This window comes from Triturus cristatus, chromosome 6, assembly GCF_964204655.1.
Source record: "Triturus cristatus chromosome 6, aTriCri1.1, whole genome shotgun sequence".
Lineage (NCBI taxonomy): Eukaryota > Metazoa > Chordata > Amphibia > Caudata > Salamandridae > Triturus > Triturus cristatus.
Genome location: NC_140589.1, coordinates 1858211667 through 1858230568, shown reverse-complemented (window position 1 = coordinate 1858230568; position 18902 = coordinate 1858211667). Strand labels below are relative to the sequence as shown.

Below are 18902 nucleotides of genomic sequence, written 5' to 3'. Positions count from 1 at the left end.
GTGTTTAACATAAGAAAGTGGCTTTGACATTATCAGGGATATAATGTAAGTCAATGGAATGGACAGTTTCCGATGAAGATAGCTGCAGGGATAGATATGGCTTGCCTGTAGACTTGCTGTCTATGACCTGCATCTCATGCAGGTATGCCTAAAGATTACACTGTTCTAGGTCCTCAAAATGTTTAATTTATTACCAAGTTGTTTACATTCCGAAGCGTCTCTGTGCTGTTACATAGTGAAGCAGCTTTAAGAAGTTTACATTGTTAGGCCAGCCTTTGATTACAGTTTAAAGGTTTCCTTTGTTTTTACAATAGAACAATGATCAATATCTTCTTTACATTCTGAAGCTGAACTATATTTTATATATGCTTTGTATTCTTTTAACTCTAACTCTGACCTATGGCTTTTACATTTAACGCTTGCCGTTGTTGCATTCCCTCTACAGCTGCTCTCTTTACACTCTGAAGATAATCTATCGAGTTTACACTGTAAAGCTTGCCTTTATTGCATACACTGTAAAGCCACTCCATTTATTTATTTTATTTTCATAGTTTTTTATAGCACCAACAGCACCCTTGTGGGTATCAGAGCGCTATACAGAATCCAAGCGGGAGTAGTAGTAAAGACAGTAATATCACATTCACTACAAATTCACAAACAATCAAATAATATAGTTCCGTATAATTAATAACAACATATTGTCATAGTTCAGACCAATGCAAGTAGCAGGCAGTTTTGAGAAGCATGGGGGCAAAGTCGGTAGGGCACTGAAGAGCACATTAGGTAGCCTGAGATAAGTAGTCATGTGAGCGATTGAGGAGACTAGAGTCATGGAGTCTACGGAAGACATTTGTCCATAAGGAATTCTTGGATTTCTTTCTTGAATTATATGATCGAGGGATTCATTCTGATTTCAGGAGGTAAAGAGTTCAAGATTCATGGGGCAATCCCAGAGAAGGCATGGTTGTAGGTTTTCTTCTTGTGGAATCTCCGAGGTTTCAGAAGAAATGTGTTAGAGCTTTTGGATGCGCTGGAACCACCAGGGAGTTCGAGCTTCCGGACAAGACAGCAAGGGGTATTGTGCTGGAGGCTGTTATGCATCATGCAGGAAATGTTTAGCTGGATTCTTGCTTTGTAAGGGAGCCAGTTGAAGAATTTGAGATCCATGGTGACATGATGGTTTCTTTTTGTTCCAGTGATGGGTCTAGCAGCAGAGTTGAGCGAGGCCCTTAGAGGACCAAGTTTGGACCTGGGCAGTCCAGATAGTGTTGTACTACCATAATCTAACCCGGAAATCACTAGTACTGCATGGTTGAAGTCGTTCGGGGAGAGAAAAGATTTTCATTTATATAAAATGCTCATTTGGTGATTTGCTGCTTTGGTAGAGGTCTACTGATTTTGCTGAGTCAATGATTTGTGGAGTGCAGTTGAGGGCTGTAAGCTGTTTCAACCATTCTTCGAAGACCAGTACCTTGTTGCTTGCGGCGATTAGAAGAAGCTTAGTTTTTGGACTATTTAGTTTGAGATGATTGGTTGCTATATTCCAAAAAGGGGAGCAGAAGAGGGATCCTAAACCAGGATGCCCTCCACTCAGTAATGTCAAAATACAAAGGCCTGGTTACACATTACACATCAAAATCCAACTTTTAAGCGAAAGCCACACAATTACTTTGTTGGTGGGACAGGGTTTTCTATCTAGTCATAAACACCTCCAAAATGTATAATTTTAAAATGTACAGTCAAACAAAACAGACCCAAGTCCACAGCACTTTAATAACTATGAAGGTCTTAAAAATTGTGGTGAGTCAACAAAATGCCTCAGGTAAGCAACACTGGGGGAGCTACTGGTAGGTACTCACCAGTTGGTTCACTGTTTCATCATTGGCTCTTTCCTGACACAAAAAGAATATAACCAAACTCCCAATTATGTGTAGTTTGAAAGAAAATGTGTGTCAAAATTTAACGATATCTAATAAAAGTAAGTGCTGTGGGTTTCAGGTCTGTTTTGTTTGATAGTAAATATTAAAATGAGACATTTTGGGAGATGTATGACTAAATAGTAAACCCTGTCCCACCAAGAAATTAATGGTGTGAATTTTCCTTAAAAATTGGATTTGTATGTGTAATCTATAACCAAGCCTTCGTATTTTGACATTAGAGTGATAGGTTGCTAGCCAGTTTTGAGTTTCCATTGGAGTTGCATTGAGGAAACTGATATCTTTTGGGGAGGTGAATTTTAGTGTAGCTGGGTACTGTCCACGTACATGTGGTAATGAGTGTTGGATGAGCTCAGAATTTCTGTTATGGGCTCCATGAATAGATAGAAGAAGGTGCGCGAAAGAGATGATCCCTGTGGGACACGTAGTGTGATCAGCGTGGACTATGATAAAGAAAGCTGAAGCTTTACTATTTGAGAACTGTTTTGGGAAGTAGGCGGAGCACCAGTTAAGGACTAGTCCTGAATGGCTCATACAGTGGTCCTAAAGGCCTATAAGATTTGTGTGCTTAACCATATTGAATGCTGATGATAGGTCAAGGAGGACAAATACACAAGATTGGTTCTGATCCAGCATTTTTAGTGCATCATCCATAATGTGCGTCATAGCAGATTTGGTGCAGTGTCCGGTATGGAAGCCAGATTAAAATTGTACCAATAGATGGAAATGATTGATGTGCTTACAGAATTGAGTGTGAACACATTTTTCCAGGTGTTTTTTGAGGGTAGGTATATTGGAAATAGGTCAGAAGTTTTTAAGGACCGTTTGGTACATTTTTGTTTTTTTCAGAATGGGGGTAACTTAATCGAACTTTGGTAGTCAGGGATGGAGCCTTGAAGGAGGGAGGAATTAACAGTCTTGGTCCAAATTAGGAGTATTGCGGGTATGAGTTGAAGAATTTAGAGGGAAGACGGTCATTGAAATAGTTTGAGGGTCTCAGCTAATCAAGATTTTATGAATGGTGTCTTCATGAAAGGTTTTGAAAGAGTTCCATGAGGTGTTGTTTTGGGGTAAATATCTGGGAGGGCACACTGGAATGGAAGGCCTTGAAGGAGATGGGCAAGGTTGAGAGAGGATAGGACATTGGTCCAAGGCTATCTGCACTTCATTTCTCATGGTTTCTGCCTTCTGCAGAAATAAGGAGGCAAATTCCTCAAAGTTTGTTAGCGAATTGGTTCCCACCAGTGACTGATTGGGTGCGCAGTTCGATTGTGCTTTTATGAGAGTTACTGGCTTAATCAAGGTGGTGTCAGAAGAAATTTTCTTTAGAAGTTCTGATGTTTTTGAAGTAATTGTTCCTTACTGAGCAGAGGCTCCACACTTGTGGCAGAGGCTTCGCACTCATGGCAGAAGCTCTGCACTTGTGGCAGAACCTCTTCACTCGTGGCAGAGTCTTCGCATTCATGGCAGAGTCTCTGCACTTGTGGAAGAGGCTTTGTATTCCTGGCAGAGGCGCCCCACTCATGGAAGAGGCTTCACACTGGTGGCAGAGGTTCCACACTTGTGGCAGAGGCTCTGCACTCATGCCAGAAGCTCTGCACTTGTGGCAGAACCTCTTCACTTGTGGCAGAGGCTCTGCATTCGTGGCAGAGTCTCTGCACTTGTGGAAGAGGCTTCGTATTCCTGGCAGAGGCTCCCCACTCATGGAAGAGGCTATGCACTTGTGGCAGAGGCTCCCCACTGCAATTTCTCAATGCAGAGATCCTGACACGACTGCGGAGCCTGCGTCATGAGTGCAGAGGTTCTTCGTGAATCAGGCCCCTAGTATTTGTTAGGTGCAAACAGAAGTTAGACTTACCCCCTCCCTTTCTTTTGATAAAACATAGAGGTTCATTGCAAGTAATCCTCAGTAACGTCCATTAAATCGCCCCCACTATTATCAATATATTGATAAGCAACGTAGAGAGATGGATAAAACATTGGTTTAGTAATGTGTTGCATGGTTTTTAACCTTGCTGATTGAACAAGTGTAAGAATCTTTACATCGCTCCTTTAATAAGTGTATGAATCTTTATTCAGGTGTGTTCTGTAGAATCCATGTATTGTTTAGATATTCTACTCTCGTCAGTTGAGCTGTTGTAACTGGCGAGAGGTGGATCACGATTCTTCAGGCTCCAACCAGTAAAGTTTGAAAGCTGCTACCTGGATTCTCCTTTGTGACCTGATTCCACGCTGCTCAAATCGCCACGCTGTGCCTCTGATTGGGGAAAGGGTGTTACCTGACACTTGGACTGGTGCGTTCGGGACTGCGAGGACCAGGGTGCTGTGCGTGACGTTGACCAGCTGCACCTGGTCCTCTTCCCGACTCCTCCCCCAACTCCGTTTCCCTTCCTCTTATTAACTTAGTTCCGCCCACACGCGCTAGCGGGACGCGCGCGGGTCTAAGCGCGGGGCTAAGACCGGGCAAAGAGCGGGCCGTTTGAGGCCGTTCGAGACTGTACGAGGCTGGCCTGGACACCCCCCTTGGCAAGTGTGCTCCGCCAAAGGTAACAAGTAATGGCTACTGGTCTATTGAGGCTGGCCCCTAAGGGTTGTAATGTCGTAGGGACTCTTGACAATTTTATAACACGGGCTAGTAATGTCCTTGCCTACGAGATCGCTGCTACAGAACGTAGATTATCCCTAGATCCATCGTTAGGGAAGCGATCCTCCTTGGGAGCTATTACGACCATTCCCTCCCCCGATAACTCTGCACTTTCCTTACTAGGTGGCTCTCCAGTTGAGGTTTTGCTAGACGATCCTTCCCCCCTAACTGTTCCCATTCAATCTAATCCAACTGTTCTTGTGCAAAATCAGGCTGATCACTCTTTTCCAGCTCCTATATTCACATGTGCTACGACAAGATCCATGACGGATCGGTCTGCTAGAAGCAAATGTTCCGGGGTGAACCTCCCAGCTACAAAAGGGAAAAAACGTGAAGGGGGTCCTGTGAGTTGCCCCACTAAAAAGAAACAAAAAATATTGCCTGTCCCCAACCAAGACAATATTACACCCTTAACAGAAAACGACTTAACTAATATCCCGACTCAACACCCTGTCGCATCGCCCATATCCATTGTTCCATGTTTGGAAGTTCTGGAGGGATTGAGTTCTAGTGCCTTTTGGGATAGAATGGCTGCACTAATTGATGGAAGGCTGTCCCCCTTAGTTGAACGCCTTGCTGCCCTTGAAGGGAAACTAGCATTATTACCAAACCAAACACAGCCAAATACAGTGGCATCAGCCCACCCAGCTCCGAACTCATCCTGCCACCAATCGACTATTTTACCCTGTATTTCGCTCACTGAACAGGTGGCTGTCCATTCTTCCGCTTCTAATTCAGCCCAAACTGGAGGGGAACTAATCAACAATAAGGACTCTAGGCATGTTCGTTCTGCCACATCACGACAGGTTGGCGCACCCTGTGAATCAGGTAGCCTAGTGGGTCCTCCACCCCAAATCCCCCCCTCTCCTCTGACCAACTCTGGAACTAATCCCCCCCCTACCTCCAAGATTCTCCCAAGACTCGATTTACCACCAGAATGCAGTCCTTATGTTGTGGTCTTAACAGGCGTACCCGAACTTCCACAAGGCAGAGTTGAACCCTATCTGTCTTTGAAGAACAAGACAGTACATTGGTTGAATGTAAACAGACCTCTGCCTCCAAATTTGAATGGGGAAATTCTGATGGTCCGAAGAGTATCTTGGGTAGGCCGGGGTGTGAAGAACATCAGGGGTGATTGTATAATTGTGAATTTTAAAGATCCTAGGGTGGTAAAATATGTCGGTGAGGGTGGTTGGAATAATATGGCTGATGGAATCCATTCCCCCCTCCTTTCATATTTCTATCCGCTGGGAGCACCCAAACATAGGAGGATCACACTTATTGCACAACCGACTATAGAGAGACCGTGTATAGGCCACAGTGGAATTCAAGAGACTGATTCACATCTTGCCTATTTTAATATACCTTGCCATAATAGGTTCAGTTCCTTGGATTGCATTGACTGACTGGAGTTAGTCGCTGACCCCAGGCCCATTGCCATAATCCAGACAGAGCCAATTGAGAGCTTGGTTCCATTATCACAGCCCCAGGCACTCACGGGCTCAGATATTTCGATACACCCGGATGTTGGCTACGATCCTAGAACACGGGGAAAACCTATAAATTGGCCCGTAGCGCCCCTCGAATGTCTAGAATGCTTAGACGATAGGAACCCTCTACCACTAGGTATTGACCAGGGCATTCCACCCGCTTTGATTTCGACTCCGTATCCGGGTGGATGCCCCAACTCAGGGCTATTGTATCAAATAGAATTGAAGACAACTGATACACCATTTCCTGAGCTAATAGTGTCCCGTTCTGACATCCCTTCTGTTAACACTCCCCCTCTTGACCCTTTCACAGAGCTAGGCCTAACACCTACCACTATTAATGGCAACCCAAGTACACCCCCGGTTATAACATCTACCTCCCCTAGGTCTTACCCTGTCTATCCCCCCACCTATAAGGCTACGGGGTTGAAAATTTTGTCCTGGAATGTGGCAGGTCTATCATGGCTGTTAGAACTCCCTGATTGGGGGGAATACATTGATGGTCACGATATCTGCCTCTTTCAGGAGACTTGGGCATTGAAGCCCTACCATCGTGTAGGGTTTGCTACCTTCTGGGAATCTGCAGTAAGGCCAAATGGGGGAAGGCCCTCCGGAGGGTTGTCTATTTGGGTACGGACTCACTTGGAATGTGCACTCAAGAGAATTAATACCGACTCATCGGATATCATGTGTGTAGTTATGTCCGCGTGGGAAAACCAGGTATTGTCCATCATAAACATATATTCTCGTCCTGTGAGGTATGGCCAGGAGTCCACCACTCTGTGTAGATTGGTTTTTCTATGTGGCTAACCAGAAGACAACTACTACCTCACTAAGGCAATTATATTGGTACTATTTATTGTTATTATTTTGTTTTAATCCGTGAATTGCTGAATTGTATCTGCACTCAGAATCATGTTTTAAATTTTTTTATCCTTCTTGTTAACACTATACTATGCTATTTTATGACTTTTATGGCTTGTAGCCGAAATAAAGTTTTTCTGACTGACTGACTGACTATCAATATCAGGTGAGCCCCTGAGGCTCACGTTAGAAACTAGGAATTACTAGGGAATTCATAATTGTGTTCGTTATTCCTCTAGTAATTGCTTGTTTCCACTGATATTTCTCCCAGAGACTCTACATGCTCTTTTAGGGTATAACAGCACAGATCTGTGAAATTAGCACACAAATTGTAATCCTGGTTTGGTTGAGAACACTTGTTACCGTCCAAATTAGGATTACTGGGGTCCTTGTCATGAGGCCCACCGTGACAATTTGCAGAAGTCAGTAGTGTTATAACACACATATGTTGGGCTGGCAAGAGAAAGCAATGAGAAGAGCACAAAGCTGCTCTTTCAACATGCACTAATCTGCCCATGCATTTTTCAGTAGGTTAGAAAAAGTGACAATAAGTAGTTTTTCTGTGGTTTTAAGAGTGTATATATGCTTAGAGGCAGTTTGACCCAAATAACATTTTTGCCAAAGTTCACTCTAAAGTTGATTGTGCTGCATTCATATTAACCATTTAGCAGCTACACAGAGTAGCCATGCCAGAAACACACACACACAGAAGAGGAACATATATGTGGGGGCCCACATCCTCATGGACATAGATGTTTAAGAGAAATGTCACATGTGCAAATGTCAAGACTTGTAAAATAGTTTTTTTTGCAAAGTCACTTGATCAGCATATTATCAGGAGGTAAGATTTTTCCCCCACGCTTCCCTCCTTCTCTATGTGCAGAATAGTAGCTCTCCCATCCTGCAGTCACCAATAGTGAGGAGATGCAAGCAAGCGTTTCTCTGGGGGTTGCTATTAAATTTCTCATCTGAGCGGCTTCAGTGGCTGCCTGAATCCAAACCTATTGACAAGCTGGCAATTTGCAGAATCGCCTCACTCCTAAAGTTCTATTGCACTCCACGTGGATAATCAAATGAATCCCTTTGTACAAGTGACTCTCTTAGGTGTCAAGGAGAGGAGGATGGTTTGGAGCTGAGATATGTTACAGTCCAAGTAATTATCCAAAATAAACTGAATATCTAGCCAGAGAGATACCTCTAAAACGATAAGGCCTTACTTACATTGAGAGATTTAAGAGATTTACATTTAGGATAGTCCTAAAATACAGAATGATTAGTGCAATTACACACAGGCTTTAGGTTTACTAATAGCATGTGGTCTTATGGGCAATGTGAACCAGTGGGAAAAATCAAGCTTATTATAATCAGTCTGTCTGTGCTTCCTTAGGTGTGTGATACATCGTGTGCGGTGTCATAAACTTGCATCAGATTGCTATAAATTGCAAGAAAATATGTGCTTTGCTGCCCTCCTGTCAGAATGCTGACTTTCACCCAAAGTTGGAAAAACAGTGAGCACAGCAGCATTCCCCTGTGTGTCCAAAATGACCAGAGTGGAAATGCTGTTGAATCCTGCAAAGTTTGCTCTTTAACAAGCATGCTGCCCAACAGTCTTTACATTTGGAAGTGTTTAACATAAGAAAGTGGCTTTGACATTATCAGGGATATAATGTAAGTCAATGGAATGGACAGTTTCCGATGAAGATAGCTGCAGGGATAGATATGGCTTGCCTGTAGACTTGCTGTCTATGAGCTGCATCTCATGCAGGTATGCCTAAAGATTACACTGTTCTAGGTCCTCAAAATGTTTAATTTATTACCAAGATGTTTACATTCCGAAGCGTCTCTGTGCTGTTACATAGTGAAGCAGCTTTAAGAAGTTTACATTGTAAGGCCAGCCTTTGATTACAGTTTAAAGGTTTCCTTTGTTTTTACAATAGAACAATGATCAATATCTTCTTTACATTCTGAAGCTGAACTATATTTTATATATGCTTTGTATTCTTTTAACTCTAACTCTGACCTATGGCTTTTACATTTAACGCTTGCCGTTGTTGCATTCCCTCTACAGCTGCTCTCTTTACACTCTGAAGATAATCTATCGAGTTTACACTGTAAAGCTTGCCTTTATTGCATACACTGTAAAGCCACTCCATTTATTTATTTTATATTCATAGTTTTTTATAGCACCAACAGGACCCTTGTGGGTATCAGAGCGCTATACAGAATCAAAGCGGGAGTAGTAGTAAAGACAGTAATATCACATTCACTACAAATTCACAAACAATCAAATAATATAGTTCCATATAATTAATAACAACATATTGTCATAGTTCAGACCAATGCAAGTAGCAGGCAGTTTTGAGAAGCATGGGGGCAAAGTCGGTAGGGCACTGAAGAGCACATTAGGTAGCCTGAGATAAGTAGTCATGTGAGCGATTGAGGAGACTAGAGTCATGGAGTCTACGGAAGACATTTGTCCATAAGGAATTCTTGGATTTCTTTCTTGAATTATATGATCGAGGGATTCATTCTGATTTCAGGAGGTAAAGAGTTCAAGATTCATGGGGCAATCCCAGAGAAGGCACGGTTGTAGGTTTTCTTCTTGTGGAATCTCTGAGGTTTCAGAAGAAATGTGTTAGAGCTTTTGGATGCGCTGGAACCACCAGGGAGTTCGAGCTTCCGGACAAGACAGCAAGGGGTATTGTGCTGGAGGCTGTTATGCATCATGCAGGAAATGTTTAGCTGGATTCTTGCTTTGTAAGGGAGCCAGTTGAAGAATTTGAGATCCACGGTGACATGATGGTTTCTTTTTGGTCCAGTGATGGGTCTAGCAGCAGAGTTGAGCGAGGCCCTTAGAGGACCAAGTTGGGACCTGGGCAGTCCAGATAGTGTTGTACTACCATAATCTAACCCGGAAATCACTAGTACTGCATGGTTGAAGTCGTTCGGGGAGAGAAAAGATTTTCATTTATATAAAATGCTCATTTGGTGATTTGCTGCTTTGGTAGAGTACTACTGATTTTGCTGAGTCAATGATTTGTGGAGTGCAGTTGAGGGCTGTAAGCTGTTTCAACCATTCTTCGATGACCAGTACCTTGTTGTTTGCGGCGATTAGCGAAGCTTAGTTTTTGGAGTATTTAGTTTGAGATGATTGGTTGCTATATTACAAAAAGGGGAGCAGAAGAGGGATCCTAAACCAGGATGCCCTCCACTCAGTAATGTCAAAATACAAAGGCCTGGTTACACATTACACATCAAAATCCAACTTTTAAGCGAAAGCCACACAATTACTTTGTTGGTGGGACAGGGTTTTCTATCTAGTCATAAACACCTCCAAAATGTATAATTTTAAAATGTACAGTCAAACAAAACAGACCCAAATCCACAGCACTTTAATAACTATGAAGGTCTTAAAAAGTGCGGTGAGTCAACAAAATGCCTCAGGTAAGCAACACTGGGGGAGCTACTGGTAGGTACTCACCAGTTGGTTCACTGTTTCATCATTGGCACTTTCCTGACACAAAAAGAACATAACCAAACTCCCAATTATGTGTAGTTTGAAAGAAAATGTGTGTCAAAATTGAACGATATCTAATAAAACTAAGTGCTGTGGGTTTCAGGTCTGTTTTGTTTGATAGTAAATATTAAAATGACACATTTTGGAAGATGTATGACTAAATAGTAAACCCTGTCCCACCAAGAAATTAATGGTGTGAATTTCCCTTAAAAATTGGATTTGTATGTGTAATCTATAACCAGGCCTTCGTATTTTGACATTACAGTGATAGGTTGCTAGCCAGTTTTGAGTTTCCATTGGAGTTGCATTGAGGAAACTGATATCTTTTGGGGAGGTGAATTTTAGTGTAGCTGGGTACTGTCCACGTACATGTGGTAATGAGTGTTGGATGAGCTCAGAATTTCTGTTATGGGCTCCATGAATAGATAGAAGAAGGTGCGCGAAAGAGATGATCCCTGTGGGACACTTAGTGTGATCAGCGTGGACTATGATAAAGAAAGCTGGAGCTTTACTATTTGAGAACTGTTTTGGGAAGTAGGCGGAGCACCAGTTAAGGACTAGTCCTGAATGGCTCAACAGTGGTCCTAAAGGCCTATAAGATTTGTGTGCTTAACCATATTGAATGGTGATGATAGGTCAAGGAGGACAAATACACAAGATTGGTTCTGATCCAGCATTTTTAGTGCATCATCCATAATGTGTGTCATAGCAGATTTGGTGCAGTGTCCGGTATGGAAGCCAGATTAAAATTGTACTAATAGATGGAAATGATTGATGTGCTTACAGAATTGAGTGTGAACACATTTTTCCAGGTGTTCTTTCAGGGTAGGTATATTGGAAATAGGTCAGAAGTTTTTAAGGACAGTTTGGTACATTTTGGTTTTTTTCAGAATGGGGGTAACTTAATCGAACTTTGGTAGTCAGGGATGGAGCTTTGACGGAGGGAGGAATTAACAGTCTTGGTCCAAATTAGGAGTATTGCGGGTATGAGTTGAAGAATTTAGAGGGAAGACGGTCATTGAAATAGTTTGAGGGTCTCAGCTAATCAATATTTTATGAATGGTGTCTTCATGAAAGGTTTTGAAAGAGTTCCATGAGGTGTTGTTTTGGGGTAAATAGCTGGGAGGGCACACTGGAATGGAAGGCCTTGAAGGAGATGGGCAAGGTTGAGAGAGGATAGGACATTGGTCCAAGGCTATCTGCACTTCATTTCTCATTGTTTCTGCCTTCTGCAGAAATAAGGAGGCAAATTCCTCAAAGTTTGTTAGCGAATTGGTTCCCACCAGTGACTGATTGGGTGCGCAGTTCGATTGTGCTTTTATGAGAGTTACTGGCTTGATCAAGGTGGTGTCAGAAGAAATTTGCTTTAGAAGTTCTGATGTTTTTGAAGTAATTGTTCCTTAATTTTCTCAGTTGCTTGCGGTGCTCAATGGACGGGTCATCTCGATTGACGTTCGGCTAGTCTCAGGTTGTGTCTTTCTGTGTTGAGACTACCATTGTACCATGGTTTAGAGATTTTAGTGGACATTCTTTTTTGATGAAATGGAGCAATTGAGTCAGGAACAGACTCCATGGATTTGTAAGATCAAGGACATCTGAGAGCTCTTCAGGGGGAGTAAAGATGCTGTGACTGAGAGAAGTCAGAGTATTCACGTCGATGTTGTGCATGCTCCTTTCCCAGATTTTGTGCTTGGATCGTTGTGCTGTGTTGTTTATCAAAACATCCTTGATGAGGAACGTGATGCAATGGTGGTCGGTCCAATCACAGGGTAGAATAGATTCCATCTAAATTGAGTTGGATTTTCAATGATAAGATCTAATGTTGATCCTTTCTTATGAGTAGGTTTTTCATAAAATTGAGTCAGGTTAAGGTATGTAAGAAAGGTTTTGAAGCTGTTGACCGCTGGATCATAGAAGTCTCTGAGAAAGATTTGAAGATGATGCTGATCAGCTTTTGAACCCAATGGTTTCTATGATTTGTTTAATAAAATCTAGGTTGTCACCTGGAGGATTGTATTTCATGTGCCGCTGGCATAGGGATCTGTTGTTGTATGAGATATCAATGCAAAGGTATTTGCAGGTGGGTAGGACAGGAGTTTGTGCGTGTATTGAGGCTATATATGCAAGTGATTCCTCCACCTGGTCTATGGGGTCGATCCAATCGGGTAATATCATGGTTAGGGGGAACTTGAATGCCCATGACAGGAACAGAGGAGTAATTTAGCCATATTTCCATTAGTATTAGGAGATCAAGATCATGTGCGAGTATCAGGCCGGCCGTATCTCCAGCATGTTTTGAGGCAGATCTGCAGTTGATTGGCATGCCTTTCAGTTGGGTTTTATGGAGTGCTGGATTAAAATGTGTGAGGATAATTCGTCCGAGGTTATGTTTGTTAACAGCTTTATGGTTGAGCGTAGGAGCTCTGAGAGGGTTAGTCATGATGACCTAGATAGTTTCCTGACTATGGAGCATATCAGCAACAACCGATGATAATTATCGCTCAGCGCTCTTAGCTTGAGGATAATTATCGCCGGGTAATGTGGATTTTTATCGCTGAGATAGCGTGCTATTAGCAACGCTTATCTCCTCAGCGATAAAAATCCTCACGCTAACTGCCTAACGTGAGATTATCGCTGGAAACCCAGCGATAATCTCACGTAGTGTGGCGTTAGCTTGCTGATAGGGACTCACAAACTTAGCCATGATATCCACCTTCCATAGGATATCATGGCTAAGTCAGTCCTGAAGCAGGTGTAAGGAAAGTAGCGATAACAGGGGTTATCGCTACTTTTCCTGACGCTATGCTTCATAGCTTGGGGCTTGATGATAGGAGAAATGTCGCTTATCGACATTTCTCCTGTCATGTTAGGTCAGGAACGCCCACTTTGCATCCCATTAGAGATGCAAAGCTGTGCGTTAGGAATCCCGACGCTAAAGCAAGGTTTCACGCGTTAGCGTGGCCTTGCTAATTAGGCGATAAAACTATCGCCGCTTTTCGGCCGAAAACGGCCACAAAAGCTGCGATAATTTTTTATCGCCAGCTTGTAAATATGCCCCTATCTGAGTTCTAAGGGTGCGCGAAATTGTATGATAGCGATAGTATAGGGTTTGGAGATCAGTGTAGGATAGGGGAGCTTTACATCTATTTGGTCGTTAAGGTGCATTAGGGTAGGGTCTCATCCTCAGAATCCAATGTGAAGGCAGAGTGAAAGGAGAGGTCCGTTTGGTAGGGAGGTGCATTTGGGTTGAGGTGGGGTGGTTGATAGTTTGGTCATGTGTGGGGGTATGAGTCATGTGGTCCTTATTTGGCCCCAGATAGTTGGTCATCATTGTGGTGAAGGGAATGAGGCTTTTTGTAATCTCATCAAGTTTGGAATCTAGTGAGGTATAGGGGCAGGTTGACAGGTCTTGAGGATTTGGACAAGGAGGCATAGGTGTGAGGGTAGGGCTGGGTTACAGATATATTGGGGGAGAATGCATGAGAAAGGGTAGATTGTAGCTTGAGTTAGAGTCTGAATTAGGATGGGGAGAGCTTGAGAGATGGGTGCTAGGGCAAGCTAACGGAGTGTTAATGAGTGATATAGGGGAAGCGGCATTCTGGGGAAACAGAGGATGAGGGGAAGGTAGAGATGGAGAGGGTTTGGATGATTATTTAAATCCAGAGTGGTTACTCTCAAGTGAGAGGAGTCGGCGATCTATTTGGTGGACAGTGATTGCCAAATCAATGATGGCTGGGGGTGTGTTTGAGATGTCAAATATGGTCACAAAGGATTGATTGATGGAGGAGTTAGAGGTTGATGCCGATTTCTTGATGAGTGGAAAGAATTATTCGCATAGTATAAGGTGGCCATCTGATACCTGAATGAGGATGATGCCATTGTTGTAAATGATGATGGTGACTGCTGCTTTGCATGCCAAAGAACGGAATGGCAATAGTTTGAGACCAGGTGGGGTTTTCCTGCTTGTAGAGATCAGGAGCATTGAGAGCAGGGCTTTCCTCCATTTTGCGCGCCTATTTGTATTGAAAAAGAGGTCACTAAAAATTGTTTTTATGTTGGCGGAAGGGGTCAGAGAACAGTGTTTTTGGATGGGATTTGAGAAGTCGGTGTTTTAGGGTCTTAGAGGCTTTGATAGATTCTGGGGATAAATGATTTTAGGAGCAAACTAGCCCATTGGTTCTAAGTTGATTTTGGTAGCTCTTTGTGGATCCAGGTCAGAGAAAAGGAAGTAACTGGGGGTCCTCTGTAGTGGGATGATATGGGATGGAATGGGGTTCACAGGCTAGACTTCTTTCTTAGGAGAAGGAGCAAATTTAAGAACTCTTAAACGAGTTGGCAGCGAGGAGCGATTCTTCATTCACCATGTATGATCATACTATACAAATCCTTTTAATCTATTAATGGAAGTAGAGAGTGATTGTTGTGGTTAGGGAGAGCCCGCAGGCTGGTAAATGCTGGTAAAATGTATATGCTGGAGAGAGGTAGGTGTGAATAACATTACAAATTGGGCACTGATAGAGGCATTGAATTCTAGTGATCATAGAAGAGCAAATCTTCAGATGTTAATAGGCTAGTTAGAATCTTTTCTTTGTATTTTGTGTTTGAAGTTACCGTTAAAGTTTTAAAGTTTTCATAAGAAGGTAGCAGGCTAAAGTAATTGTGATAAAGAATATTTATGGAAGGTGTGGGGGACAATCGATACAGCAGTTGAGGATGACTGTCACTGATGTGGTTCGGTTATACAATATGTGTCTATAGTTGTTATTTAAGATCTTAGTGATGGCTGATCACCTGCAAGGTGAAGAGAAAAGAAAGAATACACTACTAGTGACTCTTCGTCTGTAATCTCACATGATATATGCAAAATTGTATTGATACTGTATAAGTGTGCACAAGCTTGTTGCTATTGTCTATGATAGCGGGTCATCACTCTGGGGGTTCAGGGTCAACCCCTTCCTGTTGCACTGTCTGACGGGGAGTTGAGGTACACAACACACACACTCACTGTTGGTGCCTCACCTACCACAAGTGTTGAAACCCTGTCTTGTGTTCTGGGAAGAAAAGTGGTCTTTTTGATTGCTTCTGTGTCAGAGAATGCAATGGTACAGCTTGAGTATAAAAGTGATTAGTCAGTCTTTAGTGGATGCCTCTTTTGATGCTTAATCCAGATCTTTTCAGAATCTATTAGCACAGAAGATTTAAAAAGCTTAGAGAATGATATTGTCAATGAAAAATTTAGCCACCAGATTGAGCTCCAAAGCTGAGAAAAATACATGGTCTTTTATTCGTTTCCCTGCGTGAGATCAAGACTGGTCTGGGATCAAAGTCCTGTGGGTGATTAAAAATATACAGTTCAGATATTATTACAAGTACAGGTGAGACACCCCTACTCCTCACTGATGGCCTGCATTAGGGTTTGTATTTAATTTCAGTGTTATTAGGGGTTAACAAATAACAAGTAGAAATCCTGTTACAAGAATGGGAGTGAATCAAAGCTCCCCTCTAGGATGGCTGTCTCGTTAGCAGCATCAGGATGGAAGCTGTACTGAAAAGATGAGTCCTCTTTCTATTTCTTCTGCATGAAAATAATGTGTACTACTAAGCAAGTATCAGTACTAAACATGGGGTTGGAAGGAGGTCTTGGTCTATACCATATAGACTGCTCCTCAGTTTCAACACTGTAAAGTCCCAAGATATGCTCACTGTAGTTCTCACAGCCTCCTGTTGTACTTCTCATTCCTCAACATGCCAATCACTGGAGTTTAAGAGATCAGGGAGCAGGCAGCGTTTTCAACCCCAGCCACACAGGAGAAATGGTGGTGGTACTGTGAAGATTTTTACAGATTCAGATTCACTGGGGGTGGAGGAATGCGAACGGGACTGCCGAAAATGTGTGCAAACTTTCTCCCAAGCCCCCAGAGTTAGGAGATCAGGACAGCAGAGAGAAGCATGATGCTAGAAAAGAAGGCAGTTGGAAATCCCTTCAGGACAGCAGGGGGGGATCAAGGTTCACACTGCCAGCGATGTTGTAGTCAGACACACTGGTCCATTGTTAGTTGATGGTAAACGTGGGCTAGACGCAATCAGCATTCAGCTGGCATCAACTGCGTTGGTGGCTCACCCTAGGCACCTCTGCTTCGGATGCCTTCGAGCATGATCCTCATGATGTAGTGGGGCGATGTATGATGAAGGGCATCAGTCAAAGGACATGGAGGGATGATCAGACCCTCTCATCCACCAACAATGCATACAATGGCGAACTCCTTCACCCAAGCCTTTCAGTTGTAGATCTCAAGTGAGCAAGGAGCGTGCAACTCTCCTACCATCTTCCAACCAGAGGTTGGACCTAACGGACAGAGGCTCTCAGAGGGAGAAAATGGATCAGATAGGTCTCCTGCAGGTCCCAGGATCCCACCATTGTCAGGAGAGGCAGCCGAGTCCCATTCCGGGAGCAAGGAAACAGGTGCTCTTAGAGCACCAGGCTGTCTCCAGACTAAAGGAAAGGTAGGCAAAAAGTGAAGTCTCCATTGTGGGACAGAGTACGGCTAGACAGGGATATTTTCAAATGGTGATCCCCAGTCCGTTGGCCATCTTTACAGTGATCATCTATTGAGTTTACAATGTAAAGCTTGCCTGTGTTGTATATATTGTACAGCTGCTCTCTGGGCTTTACACTTTAAAGATAATCTATTGAGTTTACACTGTAAAACTTGCCGTTGCATATATTGTAAGGCTGCTCCCTTTACACTCTAATGATAATCTTTTGAATTCACACTGTAAAGCTTGTATTTGTGACATCCACTGTACACTGTACACTCTAAAGCTGATCTCTAACATTTACACTGTAAATGCAATTGAACAGCACACCTATGTTGTTTACAGCATGACAAAATTCTTATTTTTACACCTTCAAGAAGACCATCTGTGTTTACAGTACAATATGTTGCTTTCAAAGTAAAGCTCCTCTCCATTGCTCTACGATGTATTATAAAGTTGGGAGGTCTTGGATAAAATATTGCACGTTTCTGTTCTTGTGCAGTAACACCATAGAATGATGATCACAGTGCTTCTTCCACAACTGCACTCTTTGACTCAGTCTTTCTCTTTCTGTTTGTAGGACTTCGAATCCCTGATGATGACCTGGGCTCCTAATTATGACGAATCTCTGTTAAAGGTTGTCCGATAACTATCAGCAAGAGACAGTTTGGGATGACACTGACATAAAGATGTTATGATGAGATCAACATACAATGACTATTCATCTAATGTAACTGGAAGTCAAGGGGTACACTTGGTAGGGTTTGTCAAGACTGTGGAAATAGATCAGTTAGAAATAATTCCTTATTTATTTTTCATTTGTCCTGCATAGATTATAATGCTCAAATCTGTACTCTAACTGCACTTGTCCAGTCATATGTCAGCAAACGTGTTCACTACAGCCTCACAATAGAAAACATGTTACAAATTAAACTTGCTCCCTACTTCATCCTGTCTCTGATTGTATTCAATTTCTCAACTTGTACAAATATGTAACTTTTTAAATAAAATGCTAAACTTTGAAGTCAGCTGCAACACAGAATGCCATTCGAAGATCATCCTAAATTTAGTTCAACCACATGGGATTGATGATGTTTTCTGATTACTTCAGAAATCAAATATTTACATAAGAATAGCTCATCCCTGAATAGCACATGCATAAAGGAATATCCTAAAAAGCACAAATAGATTAATTATTTTCTCTCTCTCTCTCTCTTTGGGAAGCCAATCATATCAAAATTACAGCTCTACATAGATGACCCCTCCTGAAATGCATACCACATATCAAAATTAAAATAACAAGTGATACATAAAGCCAGGGTCATGTGCAATGTAGATTTTTTTTAATTTAACATGACTTAACACAATACTAGGGTTCCAAAGAAACGATCTAAACAAATGAGTTGCTTATCCCAAACACCTGGAGACATGTTGAAAGAATAGTCCCAGAAAGCGGAAGCTTTTACATTTACATGATCGTTTAAAGATGATGCAGGTGATTATATTGAAGCTGATGTGACAGGGTTTTGTATTTCAGTTTCATTTAAAACAGAGGATTTCAAATTGTGGAACATGCCCCTGTGCAAGGGTGGGGAGGTAGGGGCGAGATTGAAGGTGAGTTCAACAATTAACACGCACTATTTTCAACTGTTTCAGGCAAGCCAGCACAACTGACAGCGCACATACCAAAACAGTGCATGTGCCCAGGGCCTGTAATTTGAATGCTACTAGTGGGCCAGCAGCATTCATTGTGCTACCCACCTAAGTAGACGTCTAACTATGGCTCAGTCCTGTCATTGCAGAGCCTGTATGTGCAGTTTGCACTGCCACTTCAACCTAGCAAACCGAGTAAACCGCATGTCAGGCCTAAACCTTCCCTTTTTATACATATATGTCACCCCAAAGGTCTTTGC

The 18902-nt window shown here is 42.5% G+C and overlaps 1 protein-coding gene across 21 annotated transcripts in view; it reads left to right on the top strand.

Moving 5' to 3' along the window:
• LOC146822208 (uncharacterized) overlaps window positions 1-17938 on the top strand; it is a 260616-nt gene extending 242678 nt beyond the window's left edge. For all 21 annotated transcript variants that reach the window (XM_085613358.1, XM_085613354.1, XM_085613342.1 and 18 more), the window contains one exon: window positions 17570-17938. In XM_085613358.1, the coding sequence (XP_085469484.1) occupies window positions 17570-17604 (35 nt within the window). In that variant the 3' untranslated portion in view covers window positions 17605-17938. The remainder of the gene's footprint in view (window positions 1-17569) is intronic.
• The last annotated feature ends 964 nt before the right edge of the window (window positions 17939-18902 follow it).